We start from the raw sequence: 15,341 nt of genomic DNA on the forward strand, positions 1-15,341 counted from the left end.
CCTTGCCTATTTTCTCTACTGTCTGCCATAATTATATGGAATTACTTTTTAGCAAGAACTTCAGGAGAATACATTTCCCTTCCCAGCAGTGAGTAAAACAGATATTGCTTTGTAAGTGTTACTTAAGTGATACTTACAGTTTCTGATTTTGACACATTAGATAGTGGAATGAGAGAGATGTAATTGGTTCCACACAAACTTTGGGTGGTTTTGCTATAAACAATAGTAGGGAATATTGGGTATTCATACTCAATACCTGAGTATGAATAACTGGGAAATAAAAATTGCAGTAGTAGAAGTGTTGTTGTATCATACTCTTCTGAGAAGTGCTGAGAAACACACTGCCAGCATAGTTAAAAATAGACTGCACTATATACTCAATATAAAGGTTGAGCAGATACTGTGATCTAAACAATCTAACAAAATTAGCTTCCTTTTTAACTAGAATCAGTCTAAACATAGAGTACTATTTTCAGCAACATTTCCATAAATAGTTCTTGGTGTGTAGCTTCTATGAATAATTCACAAATCTGAATACTAAAGTTTGAGTTACTCTGGATTGATAAGCCATAAAATGTATTGATATTTCTTTAACAAGTAGGCAAAACTGTACACATGCAAGTACAAATTATAAACTCATTTTCAAAAATATTTTACAATATTCACGTAATGTTCTCCTCTGTCATTAATTTTGCTTGCTTAAAAAGGAGCACAAATATTTTTAAGCTATGTTTGTTTAAAACTGGAATCAGTATTTGTGGAAGATTTGATTTCTGGTTTTCTTCCTATCTACCATGGACACTGCATTAGGAAAGGAAAACATTGAATCATTTCATCTTTTTCATCCTCATTTTCTTTCATAGGCATCTTGCACTGATGTGCTCGTCCAGTAGGAGATTATCTTTGATGGGCATGGGCCGGCTGACTAGTAATAGACACAGTAACATATTCTAACTCATGATTGATTGATTTGGAAGTGAGAAATGAACCTAGCTTTGCTGCTGTGGCTATTTGCTGGCCAAACAGTAATGTATTTTTAAATTAAATAAATCCCAGTTCCAATTTACTTTGGTACTGTAAAGACCTATTTTTAATATGCTCTTTTATTGATAGGTGAGTACCTTTATGAAAGACAAAACAGTCCTGAAGATATGTTTTTTCAGATACTTAAATTTTCAGTGTTTCCAGCAGAATTATTTACTTTAATCTCACACTATATCATTTGAGTTTCCTGTCATCATCCCTGCCCAGGACTATTCTTTCCACTGTTGAGTGTACTTAGTGCCTTTTTCACAGTGTGCCCACTGTTTAGAACATTCTGCTAACTTACACCTGCCATCCTTCTTCCCATCACCAGCTATCACTGCATCACAGTCTGCTATTTAAGATTGATTTTGTAGTCTACCCTATAGGGTAGACAGATATCTCATGCATTCAGCATTTATAATGCAGGCATGTTCCAACAACATGCTTCAGAAGAAAAAAATTCCATGTGTCCTGTGACAACTGAAGTAGCAAAAAAGTATTTGAATGCATTTGTCTGCTAAGCTGACTTCCTAAGCTTGGGTTTTTGAGAGTGCTTGCAAGCTGTTAGCCTTGGGTATGGGCTATGGCTACAATGCCACATTAGACCAGTTATGGGCATTTCAGCAGGCTGCCCCTGGACCTTGGTTTCAGTGGGTGACAAACCTGAGGGGAGCTGCAAAGATGTCCCACTGCTCACAGGCCAGGTCTCTGACTGATCAATGAATAAGTCAAGCCTCCAGGTGCACCCTAGCATGTATCTGCTCTTCAGTCTGGAGGCAGTCTTTGTCGTCTTGAGGTATTTCCACTTGCAGAAAGCAGATTTTGTAAGGCAAATTTACCAGAAACTATACTTATTGGGCAGATTCTCACTTCAGAATCAGCGGTGCAGTTTAAAAATGTTTTGATATAAGAATACTGGAAAACATGCAGAATCTGCAAAAACTCTTTCAGGATCCTTTGGTGGAACCCTAAGCATTATTTAAAATAATAAGGGAGATTATTTAAGACATTTGTTAAGCTCATGTTTAAATGGATGGTGATAGGTATGCTGATCATAAGTTCCTCCTCCTACAGTCAATGCTATTTTAAGCAGGCTTGTGTTAAAGCATGGCCTCCTCACAGCAACAAATATATATACTGGGGGCAGCGATACCCCGCCTGTCATGAGACATTTTAGTTTAACTGATATTAATTGGAGTAACAGTTTCAGAGTTTGGATACATGCCCTTGCAAAGATAGCTGAATACCCTTCCAGTCCACTGAACAAGTTATCAGATCACTCTGTTTTGGCCTTTTAAAGTAAAAGTAGACACGTGAACCAGAATCCATGTGAATTCTTGACATCTTGGGATGTCTTTCTTAGTTGCACTTACTTGTAGCTCAGAAGATTTGGTTTTAATTTTTATTAAAAAAAATAATAAAAAAATTAAGCACATGAAATGACTTGGAGACAAGTGGAGGAATTTGTCAAAAGTTAACAAAATGCTTAAGAGTCTCCCAAAACTGAAAAAGATCAACAAGATTCCTGGAAAATGAGGCCATCCTTTGAAGGCAACTGGTTATGGCAGAAGTAAATGCTTAGCAGCTAAGAGGGTTTATAAGCAACACGGCTGGTCAGAAAACATTCCAAGATTGCAAACAAGGAGTAAAACACTTAGTGTTCTGGAAGATGAAGAAAGGAGAAAACTAAGGGCTTTGGTATGAAATTAACTAAATAATAGCATATTTTGCACAGAGGAAGAAGAAACAAATAGAAGAGAAAGATATCACTTGTAGTAGTAGTTTACTTTCCTAAAAACTATGAATGTTTGGGAAACCAAAGATGAGATGATATGGCAAGTCTTCAGAACCTTAACTGAAATACATCACAATGGATAACAAAACAATGAGATTTTAACAAGAAAAATATTGCCTAAGAGACTAATTTCTGGAGGGAGGGAAAATAATTAGCAAGTGAAGAGATAACATCAGTGCTTAAGAGTTAAGGTCTATTAAGACAGTCAAATCACACAGTACAAATGATTTATGTCCAAGAATACTAATGAGAAAGAGAAAGTAAGCATTAGACAATACTTAATTGCATGTGCTTCAGGAAAATCCCTAAAGAGAAAAAAAAATGTCTTTGTTTCTATTTAACAGAAGAATTGAGCAGTTAGGTCATACCAGGATTTTATCTTTATTTTATTATTATTACTTTTTTTTTTTTTTTTTTTTTTTTTTTTTTTTTTTTAGTATCTACCACTACTGTTGCATTCATTTGGAAACTGATTTGTGGATGCATTTGAGAAAACATTAACTGGTTGTTGATTTCCACTGTACGGAGATGAACTCAGAAACTTAACCTGCTTAACCTTACATCTTTATTTCTGCGGCATCCAGCCTCTCACAGGAATCAAAGCCTTGCTGAGATAGGAAGGCACCTCTGGATGTTGTCTAGAGCATGGCCAGCTAGAGCAGGTTGCTCAGGGCTCTGTCCAGTCAGGTTTTGAGTAGCTTCAAGGATGGTGACTCCACAGCCTTCCTGGACAGCCTGTTCCAGTATTTGATCACCCTCACAAATAAAAAGGAAATATATTTTTTTTTGATGGAGCACCAGATTGAATTTAAAGTAAGTGTAGCTGCTTAAAGGCACGTTAAACATCATACCTGTGGGTATTAAAAAGGAAGTAGGTTTATCCCTCAGATACTAGCCAGGAGATGGATTCCAAGTCTTAATACTGATTTACTACTTCTGGTGTGTGTCAGAATTATCTTCTATTGAATGAGTCAGAATGTTCAGTAAGAAATCTAAGATCTTTTTTTTTTTTTTTTTTTTAGCTCAAGATTTTATAGGAATGTTAGTAAAAAATGGAAGGGAGTTTTCAAAGTTGAATGAATCATTCAAAATTGTTTAGAAATAAACATACAGAGATTGTTTCAACTGCATACTCCTAAATAAATCTCATTTCTAAATGGAAGAGAGCTATAAGCAAGAGCAATTTATTCTATTTTTGACAGTCACCTGTGAATATAATCTGAATACCAGTAGCATCTGGTAATTTTTTCTTCTGTATACACAACAGAGGTGAACCTTATCATTAGTGTAGCTTTCTGACTTGTCAAATCTAAAGCTTAGCAAATCTGAATACTACAGCTACTGCCAGTATTACATCAAGATCCTTCTTTCATTTTCCCCGAAAGTTCAAGGCTCTCAGTATTGCCTAGTCGCTTCTTGTACAGTGTCTGTATCAGAGACATCTGCAGGGGTTTCTTTTTGCCCAGTGCAGAATTCCACAAACTATTTCCTAGTGACATGCACAAAAGCAAAGTTATTGGTCTGCACAGTCCTTTACCCATCTTACTAAATTCATTCCTGAAAGCACGTTAAGTAACTGCTGTTCAATATAAATCAGTTACCAGAATAGCAAGGATGCCCAAACTGAAAAAAGTGAATATAACATTGTAACTGACTCTTTGAACAAGGTTTTTTGTGTATCTGAATAATAGATACTGATTTAAAAAGTAAATCAATGTGTGTATTAGGAAGGGTAATTCAAAAGAAAAGTCTGTTGAATGATGATGATTCCATAGGAAATGTAATTTTACCTTGAAGCCAACAACCACAATTTTGAACATTCTTTGAACAATGAAACTTATATTTTAAAATAATTCCTTGGCTAAGTTGAGGTGTCAGACTCAAATCTATTTTGCAGAAATCTTTTCTCTGAATAAGGTGTTTCCAAAAAGCTCTCAATTTGTTGTCAGTTTGAGGATTATTTGTGCAGGGCGTATTGTAAATAATCCAGGAGGTCATGGTTCTCCAGGAATGTCAGAACTTAGCAGTTCCGATTTTGTTAATCTTTTTTTTTTTTTGCCATTCATTTCTGCAGTAATCTTAATGATAGACTAATGTGATTATTACTTAATAACTGTTTTTTCTTTATTAATTTAGCTCTAGCTTTTTGTCAAGCTTATGTGACTTTTGTAACAGGACACTAGACTTAATTGGTAGTTGATTTCTCCTGATCTGAATTACCTATTAAATATGAAAAGTTCCCTACTTTATGCTTGAGAAGGATCTTGTTCGTTACTCTGCCTGATATGCATCTCTGTATTCTTCACGAAAGTGCCTATAAGTACCTGCGATGACAGCAAATAATATTGATCTGAAATCTCATTATAAAGGCAAAACACTCGCCTAAATTTTTCATACCTTCATCTATATGATAATTCATATCACGCTCGAAGTTAAGATACTTCAGGGCATGGAGCTGAAAGGACCTTTACTGTGAAAACTAGGGGGCAGCAGGATGTGTGGTCATGTTTAGTACAAGTACTATATATATGTACTCTTACAATGACAAGGTTGAAGAATTAGCCAGCTCTTGCTAATATGCAAGAAAAGAAGAAAAGCAAAGAACAAAAAAAAATGAGGAAAAAACACCCTCCAGCATTAAATGGCTTAGTAAATTATGATATGTAAGAGAGATTTTGCCTTTAAGACAATTTCTTTGTAATTTCTCTGCCAAGCTCACATGCCATAGCCTCTGGAAATTTTATGACCATGCAAACTGAATGAATGTCATAAGTATGTTCCCGTGTATCTTAAAAATATTAAAAAGTTGAGAATAGTGAAATAGAAGACCATATCTCACTTCTAAAAAGGGTAGTGCTGTGTTGATTTAGTGCATTAAAATGGACAATGAAAGGTCTGATGAGTTTGGTGAAGTAGAGGTGGAACAGGGATGGGGCAGGGGGTGATGCTGGGCCTGGGGCAATTAGCAGTGTGGTGTTGCTGGGGAACTTCAGCTCTTACGAACTTGGATTCAGTGATGGGTTAACAATAGATACTTTGAAAATAATGATCTGCCACTAAGCCACAACTAATAGGCTGTCTTTACTTCTATGAAATAAGAACAATGAAATGCCTATTCAGTTCAGGGGGAATAGACCTGGTTCACTTGGACCCAGACCAGGCAAAAATGAAAGCAAATTAGCTCACATGTTGAAAAGCAGGTAAATTTCACTACAAAATAACATCTAATCTAAGAAAGCTAATGGAGTTGTTGGAATTGCAGTCTGTATTCTGTGTATTGTTTGTTTCTTGGTAAAGTATCTCAGTGTTACAGCTATACTCTTTACTTTGTGTTTTCTTGGAAGAGTCTCAATATTGTATATTGAAAATGCTCAGAATCTTATTAGCAGGTGGATTTGTTAGAATACTATGTAAAAGGCTACATGGAAAAATTAATAAGAAAAAAATAATTGCAGCACTGAGGCTGGGACTTGCATAAACCAGTTTAATTTGAGTAAATAATGATGTAGTAATATATTCTAAATACATTGAAATTTTATTTCTATGAAACCAATTTTAAAATTAATGTCCAAACTCAAATAGCATTTACAGTTTTGTATGTGGAAAATGATTTAAATGCTTAGTTATCACCTTGAAAGCAATGCAAAGAAACACATTTTGTATTATTTTCCTAAAGCAGAAGTTCTAAAACAAACAAACAAAAAAACAATAACAAAAAACAATGGGTTCATTAAAGTATCTATAAACTGCATTTTTTAATAACATGCACCAATAGTTGAACATTATTTACAGTGTAGTAATAGGCACTTAATAATAGAGTTCATGAAGCTGCAGCCTTCTGAACGGAGTCTTTTCCTCTTGTTCTACCTGTTCCCCTTCCCTTATGAGTTACTTAACAGCTTCAGGAGTATGTTAACAGTATTTCCCCAAACCACGGGAGTGAAGCGGGCTACTTGCTTCCAGTATTTGCTTAAGCTATGGTTCTGCTGATGAACATATGTTTTTCAGTGAGGTAATAAATAAAAAGATTAAATCTGCATTCCACAGTTGCAAAGATTTGTTTGGTTAGATGGCAGTGCAGCAGACAGATGACTTTGTTCTTGAGGGAACTGAAGGATGAAAAAATTACATTTGTGTTATCTGGGGCTGCTTTAAGTGGTTTAATTTAAGTGAGAAAGGCTCAGAAGGGGGTCAGAATATTAAAATTATTTTAATTTTTCTTGAGGAAGAAGTTTTAATAAATAGCGGATATTTTGTGAATAATTGCATATTACATTTTTCTTTTCTGTGGAGAAAAAAAAAGTACATACGGAAGCAGCTAGGTAAAAGTTTACAAAATTCCATATCTGCAGGCCTGGTATTTCCTGGTATTTTACTTTTGGCTATAACTGAAGTTCCAAGTTACGATTGTTTAGTGACTTATGACAAATATGCCTGGCTGTTCATTTTGCTTTTGTGATAAGTCAGCTTCTGTCATGAAATTGAAGACGGTATAGGATGGTACGGAAAAGCATATAGTATGTGTGATACCACAATGAAACTTTAAGGAATCAAATTGCTGTGTATACCCTTGTAGCCATCATTAACACAGAGTTCTGTCCTTAATGTTAACTGCTTATATCACCAACATTTTGTGTTCAGTGTCCCCTTCTCTAAGTATGGAAATTTTGTGGTATGTTGAGTTCATTAATATGAATCACTCATATTGTGAGAAAACACATTAGGAAGCTATTTCTAGAAGATGGTCAGTAAAAATGAAGGCTACGGGTCATTTAGTTTTAGTCTACACAGAGCTAGCTAGACAAATGGTAATGATTTCCTTTGTCCAGTACATACAACACACTGTATTTCCCTGTTTATAAAAAATCTTTTAGTCCTGCTCCCAACAGGGATAAGATAACCTGTGTTACTGTAAATAAGGTTACATGCCTGTTTTATTTGCATATTAAACAAGTTATCTTCTGGCTAGTAGTCCAGTTTGCCAAAAAACAAGTTTAAAAATACTGAGAAGTGAGTAATAAAAGCAGGACACAGTTACAAAGGGCCTTATAATTTAGCATTCTGGTGTCTGTTCTTTCAGGCACAGACGTGAATTCTCTAATTCCAGATAAAGCAAGGTTAGACCTTAAACACCTTTAATGACAGGAATAAAACAAAGACACTAAAAATAGTAATATTTTTGAAATAGTTTCAAGTGTTCTGATAAATTATGCTGCTGATAGGAGTGGAATTACCTTTAAGATTGGAACCAGTACTGAAAATAACTGAAGCAGTCTATGCCCGGAGTGAAGTGTCTCTGATTTCTCTATGCTCTGACGTAACACATAACATCTGAGTTCACTCTCCTTTTTTCTCAGATACATTTCTCAACACTGTGCTCAACTTTAAGAAATAATCTAAGAATTGTCCTGAGCTTCACCATCACCCAGACATTGTAATGTGATTTTTAAATTCCCAGAGGCAAATGCTCCCTTAACTTGTCATGCTGGATTCCTTCATCCTGAATTAATTTTATCTCCTTTATCTCAGCCTGTGAAAGGTATCAAGTGGCCATCGGTGGTGGATGGGTGTCCTTCTGATAAATAGATAATGTGTCATAATCAGAATTGTTAAAGTTGCAACTTTTTATCAGTTTCTGAATAAGAGTTCTACACAGTTGTCAACACAATACACCTTTGCACTTTTGTTTTACTAATATTCTTACTTCTTGGATAAGATGTGCCATACTTTGCAGTTAATAGGCAGTGTGTCCCAGAGCAAATATGAGCAGAAGAATAGACTTTCTGAATTGGTGGTAAAGATAATTTAGTACTGAAGTAAGAGGACTTATGTCCTCTAGAAAATGTATTTCTTTCTAGTATTAGGAAAATTTCCCAGTTGACTGAATAAGGGAATGGCTAGGATATTTATCATCCATTTTTTCTTCTTAGCAAACTCACCAAAAACATAATTAATGCCAAGACTAAGTATATGAAGATTGATGCTGTGCACTTCAAGGGTTCTTAAGAGATCCCCTTGTGAACACATTAAGATCATTATCTCTTAGAAAAATAAAAAGTCAGTAAAAAAAGCTGAAGGAGGCAGATTTGGAGCTGTCATATTTTGAAAAAAGACCTTTTTGAAAAATGACGGTCAGATCAGGTGAACAGTAAATTGCTGTTCTGCAGGTGCACCAAGTGCACATTTATTAGCTGACCATGTGGAAAGTAGTACACATGACCTCATTATGCTAAACAAGTACAACATAAGCTCTTTGATCTTCTTTGGGCATTCTTGAAGTACATAAAAACATCTAACTCTTGAATGTTTTTCTATCTGTAAAGCTATCTATCTGTTCCTGGGTGCTGGCATTCTCCTTTGTGGAAAGAGTCCTGTATTTAAACCCAGGCACACAAAGTCCTCACTTCTCTCAATTTCATCTTAGACAAGAAATCTACTGCCCTGTGAAGTGAAGCAGTACAACAGATTGATGTTCTTGTGAAAGATGGTCTTCAAAATGCTTTTGCTGCAAAGATTTACACAAGGGTTTTTAAATTTTACCTGGTTTTCAGTGAAGATCCAGTAAGAATGCTGAAGTGATGCCCTGAAGCATTTGTGTCATACTAAAGTATTGAGAAAGGGTATTTCAGTGCCCAAAGTAAACTGGAGCCTCTCTGAGGACTTCCTGTTCATTTCTTAATAGGTCTCTTAAGAATTGCAAGGATTTGAACTGGAAATTTATAATTGCTCAATCTGTAGGCAACTAGAAACACATTTTTAGAGCTATAGCTGGGTATTGTTTCAATAGCTATTAAACTGCATTTCTGTAGACTGTTACCCGTTGACTGAAGTTACTAGACTGAGAGTAACATAACTGGAATTACACCTGGGAGAAGACATAGGACACAGACAACTCTGGGCTGTTCTTCACTGGGTTTTGAATCACGTTGCTCAGAAATGTTAAGGCAAGAGTTGACCATATTCAGTAATTCTTTATTTAGAGCATTCTTAAATCCTGTAGGTTAAATAATTACATACGATTTTCATATTGACTAATGACTAATACCGTGGAAAACAGTGTCAAGTAATTTCCAAAAAGGTAATGAGATTTCCACACAATTTTGCGGTGTATTATAGCACTATGACTCAGTATTTCCAACAAAAATTGCGTATTACGGTAACCCTTGTTTTTACATAATATCCTTGTTATACAGTCTCTCAGTAAAGACGAATTAGCTTATACTCTGAAGCAGCATTAAAGTAATGCGCTCTTCCTACAGAAAAGTTCTGTTGGTCTCTGGGAAACAGAAGGATTTTAGCAGCTAGTTGTGTAGTCTGCTGACGTGTGAAAATTGTGGATTTTTGAAATCTAGAAACATGGTTATTCCAAAGATCAAAATGCAAAAGTTATGGGTGCACTCAAAAATAGTTAACTTTTCAAATTTGCTTTCATTTTTTTATGTTAATGCTCCCAAAGATCCTATTATCCCAAGCAATGAACATAGACGACAGATGCTTTTTGCAACTGTCCTTAATGATACTATACATAGCTCCTGTTTGGGATTGGACCCACCAGTCTCCCTTTGAAACACTTCTTTTGGCAAAGTTCAAAGAACAGAAACCCACCAGGTGTAGGACATACAACCATTATAAAAGCTAAAGGCATAAATTTTATTAACTGCATGGAAAAATACATATTTTTCAGATCTGTTTAAATCTTTAAAAATCAAACTTAAAAAACACCATCTACACTTGGCAACCTGCTGAGCTTGTTCTCTATTTGGTGCAGCATTACATTACTCTAAAATGCTCACTTGGTTATACTGCTGTGGTTATTTGGTTATAGCAATCAAATGATATGGCCAGCAAAATAACACTTACAAAAGAAGTCCACTTTGTATACTATGAAGGTCATTTCAGAAAACTCCAGGCTTGCAGAAAAGCAGCACAGAGATGCCATCTAGCAGTAACTCTTAGAAATTTCCTAGTACTTAGTTCATTCTTTCAAGATACTGCTTTTGAGTGTAGGAGAAAGGAAAGATTTTATATTCCAAGTCTTTTTATATAGTTGGCTTCCTGCTGAATATCTAATCATCCTGCTGGAAATAAAACTTTACTGAAACACATTATAATGAATAATTATATTTCCTTGTATTTTTCAGTATAAATACAGAGAAAAATTAGAATCAAATTAACAGATGTGACATTTTAATAAGTGTCTTAAAATTGATATTCTACAATTAGCATTAAGAGTATTTAAAATTAATCAGTAGTGAGCTGTCTTCCATTTGTTAAAGGCTAATTTCCAGAGCAGGTCAATATTCTACATCAAGCTTAGCAGAAAAAAAAAGAAAAAGAAAATACAATATGGGCAATAAATTACTGTGATTGAAATAAAATTTTAATGTGCTAGAAATTTAAGAATAAATTATACATATTTTTAGCATATATTACCATAAGATGGCGATACTTAAATACTTTACAATGAGTAGATAACATAGTAAGTTTAGCATAAAAGCCCTGTCATAGTACGAGTGACTGTGGACAACAGTCTTAAAAGTCAGTGATAGCCAGCGCTATATCGAAGCTTTTTTTTTTTTTCCTAGGAATTCTTAAAAGTAATAGATCAGTTACAGAAGTTATTACTTGGATACTAATTATGCAGGACATGAATAGGAATGTACTGAGGCATGCTTTGAAACATCTGGCATGATTTATTTTCATTTGTGTGTGTGTGTCAAGGGCATGTAAAAAGTTGTGTGTCTACTCATGAGCATGTTGCACAATTTTTTGTAAAAGAAGGAACTGATCATCTCATTTCTTATGACTAATTTCACACGATATATTTGCTTCCAAACCTGCAGGGCAGAAAATTGTTATTCCATTTAGCATAAAGTAAGCTAAATAACTGAGCACTACTTTCATTTTTAAAGTGATTTCAATCATAACTTGTATTTATTTGCTGAAAACAAACAAACAAAACCAAAACCACAGACCTTGTATTCATTTTGCATACATCATTTTTCACAGAAATATGTCAACAAAACTCAACTATTATCTGCTATGTGGCACCTTTTCATATGCTTACTGTGGAGTAGTATCTTAATCAAGGATATGAATAACCATTTGTTCTCCTGTTTTTATTTCTGAAAACCCAATTTATCTCTGATAAACAGCAGACTTGGATTAAGGGCTCTTGTTTTTACATATTCTTAAGGACTTTAGAAAGGACTTTAGAGCTTCTGGCTCATGACCTCTTCACAAAGTTAAAAGGGCCTGCAATGAACATTTTAATATCCCTAAAAATGTCACATACAGCAATGACTAAAAGGCCATTTTTCTGCCCTCTGCACAGTATGCCACAGCAAAAAGGACCAGAAGCAAAGTTTCAAAGATAATTTATGCAGTTCCATTCCAGTGGCTCATCCTTCTTTTCAGTGCTAGATGGTAATAGACATCTAAGATGGAACATTTCTTCCCAGTGTTATTATGGGGCATATCTCTGACACCTAAACTAAGCAGAATTCTGCCAGCTGAAGCTCGTTTGCTTCATTAGTGGTTTTACTCTTCTGTGGATAGACAGTGATACAAATTGTGTTTATCCTGCCTTCAGGCAGTCTCTTTGCCTGCAACAGATATAAGCGTACCAGAAGACGGAGAAATGACTGTGGAAACCTGTGATTATAATGTGGCCATGTGCTCCAGTTCACATAGATGTGGAACTCCTGTTCACTGCCTGATGAGTCTCTTTGCAGAACACAGAGATAGCCGATGCTGTCAAATAGATGCTATTTAACAACATATGGATATAATTCATTATTAGCTAATGTTATTAATCCTATATAATCTCCTTTTTCTTCTTTTATGTTGTCACCGTATCTTATGATTACTGCAGCTGTAAATACGTTTTTCGCTAAATTGCTTATTAAGTTCTGTCTTTACATTTTTTTTAAGAGGAATACCCTTTTCATACTGTTGGAAATTCTGTGCATATTTTATATGATGAATTCATTTATTTAAAAGGAAAAACAAACTGTCAGAAGAGCCAAATACTGTTTCATATCGCTGTCTGGTACCTAAGTGGTACCACTGAGGTGACATTCACCCGCACAGATTACAAATCGTGGCGACACGGAACGGACTGCTGGGGGTGATGCCTGCAGTGCTATAGGATTTTCTTCCTCTCGTTACTTTTTTACGACGCTCACGGTTACAAGATGGCATGACACCAAAAGGCGGATGGCAAGTTGTAAGTTCACGCAGCACTACAGCCATCCGCAGGCCTGCCGGATTTTGCTCATCGCAGCAATTAAGCGGCGCAGCGCGGTTCTGCTCTTCAGCGATTTCATCTAGAATCGCCCTGGCCAGCCGGGTCGCGCAGCTCAAGCACACCAATGCCTTTTCGCCGTGGCTTCGACATCGGACGCGGCATCTGGCAAGCTGAACGCTCCGGAGAGCGGGGAGCTCCGGGGGAGCCCGGCTGCGGGGCCGGACCCCGTGGGAGGGAGCCGGGGAACCCGGGGCCGCTACTTCTGCCGCGATCCCCCCCGCCCCGGCCCGCTGAGCCCCGTCAGCCGCGGCACCCGGCCGGCTCCTACCTGGGTAGGGTGGAGGGCGGCCAGCAGGGACAGCAGCAGGAGCCTGGGAACGCTGCCGGGCGCCCGCATCCTGGCGCCGGGGCCGCCTCGCCTCGCCTCGCTCGCCTCGCCGAGCCGCTCCCTCACGCCGCTCCCACCGCGGGCACCGCGCCTCCCGCCGGAGCCCGAGTGGAGGCGGCAGCGGCAGCCGCCCGGGGGACGCTCATTCCGCGGGCGGGCGAGGACGGCGCTGCCCGTGGTGCCGGAGCGGGTCCGCTGCCCTGCCCCGGCCCGCCTTCAGCCCGCCCCGGCCCGCCCCTCCGCCAAACTTCGGGCCCGGGAGGCGGTGGCGCGGATGCGACATCATGGCTGCCGCCCGCCCGCTGCCCGCCGGCCCTGAGGCGCCCTCTCGCGGGGCGGCTCCTGCGCACCCGCGGCCGTTACCGTGCCCCCCCGGCGGGCACTGCTCGATGTACTCGTTGGAGTACCGGCTGCCGGCGTGGTCAGGCAACGCCAGCGTGCACGCTGGGCTCCGGGGGTGCTCCTCCTGCCCGCACACAGTGGTCCCTCTGCACGGTCCCTCTACCACAGCTGCAGGAAGGGGAGCAGCCAAGGCTGCGAGCTGCCTTCCTCAGGTTGCCGCCACACAGCTGAGTGAAGCCCAAATCTAAGTCAATGCTTGTAACAGCACTGTCCTGTAAGCACTGGTAAAATATGTTACAATTTTAATTATTTTTCCTCACAGCACTCAAGTTCACGACCTATAGTCAGCATAATCTTAGATTTCGTGCGTTATCAGTTCTCAAATAGGCTGGGGCATGCCTGAGGTGGAGCTGGAGTGCAACTGACCAACCTCTTGCTCAGTTTCACCCACAGGCTGTCTGAGGTGGCTTCTAAAGGCCTGAAGGCAGCTGCAGCGCCCTCGGTAGCAATCCACCTGAAGAAATGAGCACAGCAAAGTTGGGTACCCCCAAGGCCTTGGTAGTGTTCAGTTCTTTGCTTTCTCAAGGACTTCTCTCCTACAACTGTTATTGTTATTAGTTAATTTTAAATATCTGTTTTATATACATATGATACTGAGGTCACATTTTTAAAAAATCTGATTTGGCTAGAGAACTTAAGCCTAGCTGATCATCAGAAAAAGTGAGTCTCCCTGCTCACTTTATCCTAGTAGTTGAGGACCAGGAAACATTTCTTCATTCTCTCCTCACAGCTCTATCCTATAGCAGCAATTCTAAATGCTGTTGTGGACTTAACAGTATTTGCTGTTCTATTTGAAAGAGCCCCGGGTCCTGGATGCGGTGTAAGATTTACTAGCTTTTATTAAAACATATACAGCATTTCTAGTATTCAGTGGTAGCAGACATCCCTCTCTTCACCAAAACTAACCTGAGGGTAATTTAAGTACTCACAGAGTGGAAATAAACTTGGAACTGTAAAATGTCATCTTTTCTGAGGGATTGGCACATTTTTACTACTTGGGGCTGATTGGGAAGAAAAAGTTTCCGTATTTTCCTCTTACAAGGTGGTTGGAGCACCATTCCTCTCTCTTTAGGAACTTGCAGGAGGCTTCCTTTTCATCTTCCCATGAAAGGAGAGGAAGAAACAGCTGCTAACTGGGGACTGAGCTCCTGTGTGCAGGCCGTAGAAATAGTAAGTAGGTAGAGGATTATTTGGCTGCTTCCCTGTTGTTTTGGTTTGATTTGGTTTTATCGGTTGGGGTTGTAGGAAGTGAAATGAAAAGAAGCTCCCTTTGTATCAGGCTTTGTATTAGGATTAAAGAGGCGAGAAGGGAATCTGATTCAGGGAAACTAATAAGACAGACCTGTCACTTCTATTGTGAGATACAAATGAGTTTTCCAGTTTTGCATGGCAAAATGTATCAGCTTTACTGTTGGCATGTGTTTGTTGTTGTTGGTTGGTTGGTTTGGTTTGGTTTGGTTTTGGTCTTGATTAGATGTTAA

General features: G+C 38.2%; 1 protein-coding gene across 2 annotated transcripts in view; it reads right to left on the reverse strand.

The window, feature by feature from the left end:
- OLFM3 (olfactomedin 3) overlaps nt 1-14,389 on the reverse strand; it is a 60,328-nt gene extending 45,939 nt beyond the window's left edge. Inside the window, exon 1 of one of the 2 annotated variants that reach the window (XM_083846406.1) lies at nt 13,399-14,389. In XM_083846406.1, the coding sequence (XP_083702532.1) occupies nt 13,399-13,467 (69 nt within the window). In that variant the 5' untranslated portion in view covers nt 13,468-14,389. The remainder of the gene's footprint in view (nt 1-13,398) is intronic. The other variant, XM_083846404.1, reaches the window with a different exon arrangement.
- Between the last annotated feature and the right edge of the window lie 952 nt (nt 14,390-15,341).

The sequence above is a fragment of the Anser anser genome (genome assembly GCF_964211835.1).
Source record: "Anser anser genome assembly, chromosome: 8".
In the NCBI taxonomy this organism is placed as follows: domain Eukaryota; kingdom Metazoa; phylum Chordata; class Aves; order Anseriformes; family Anatidae; genus Anser; species Anser anser.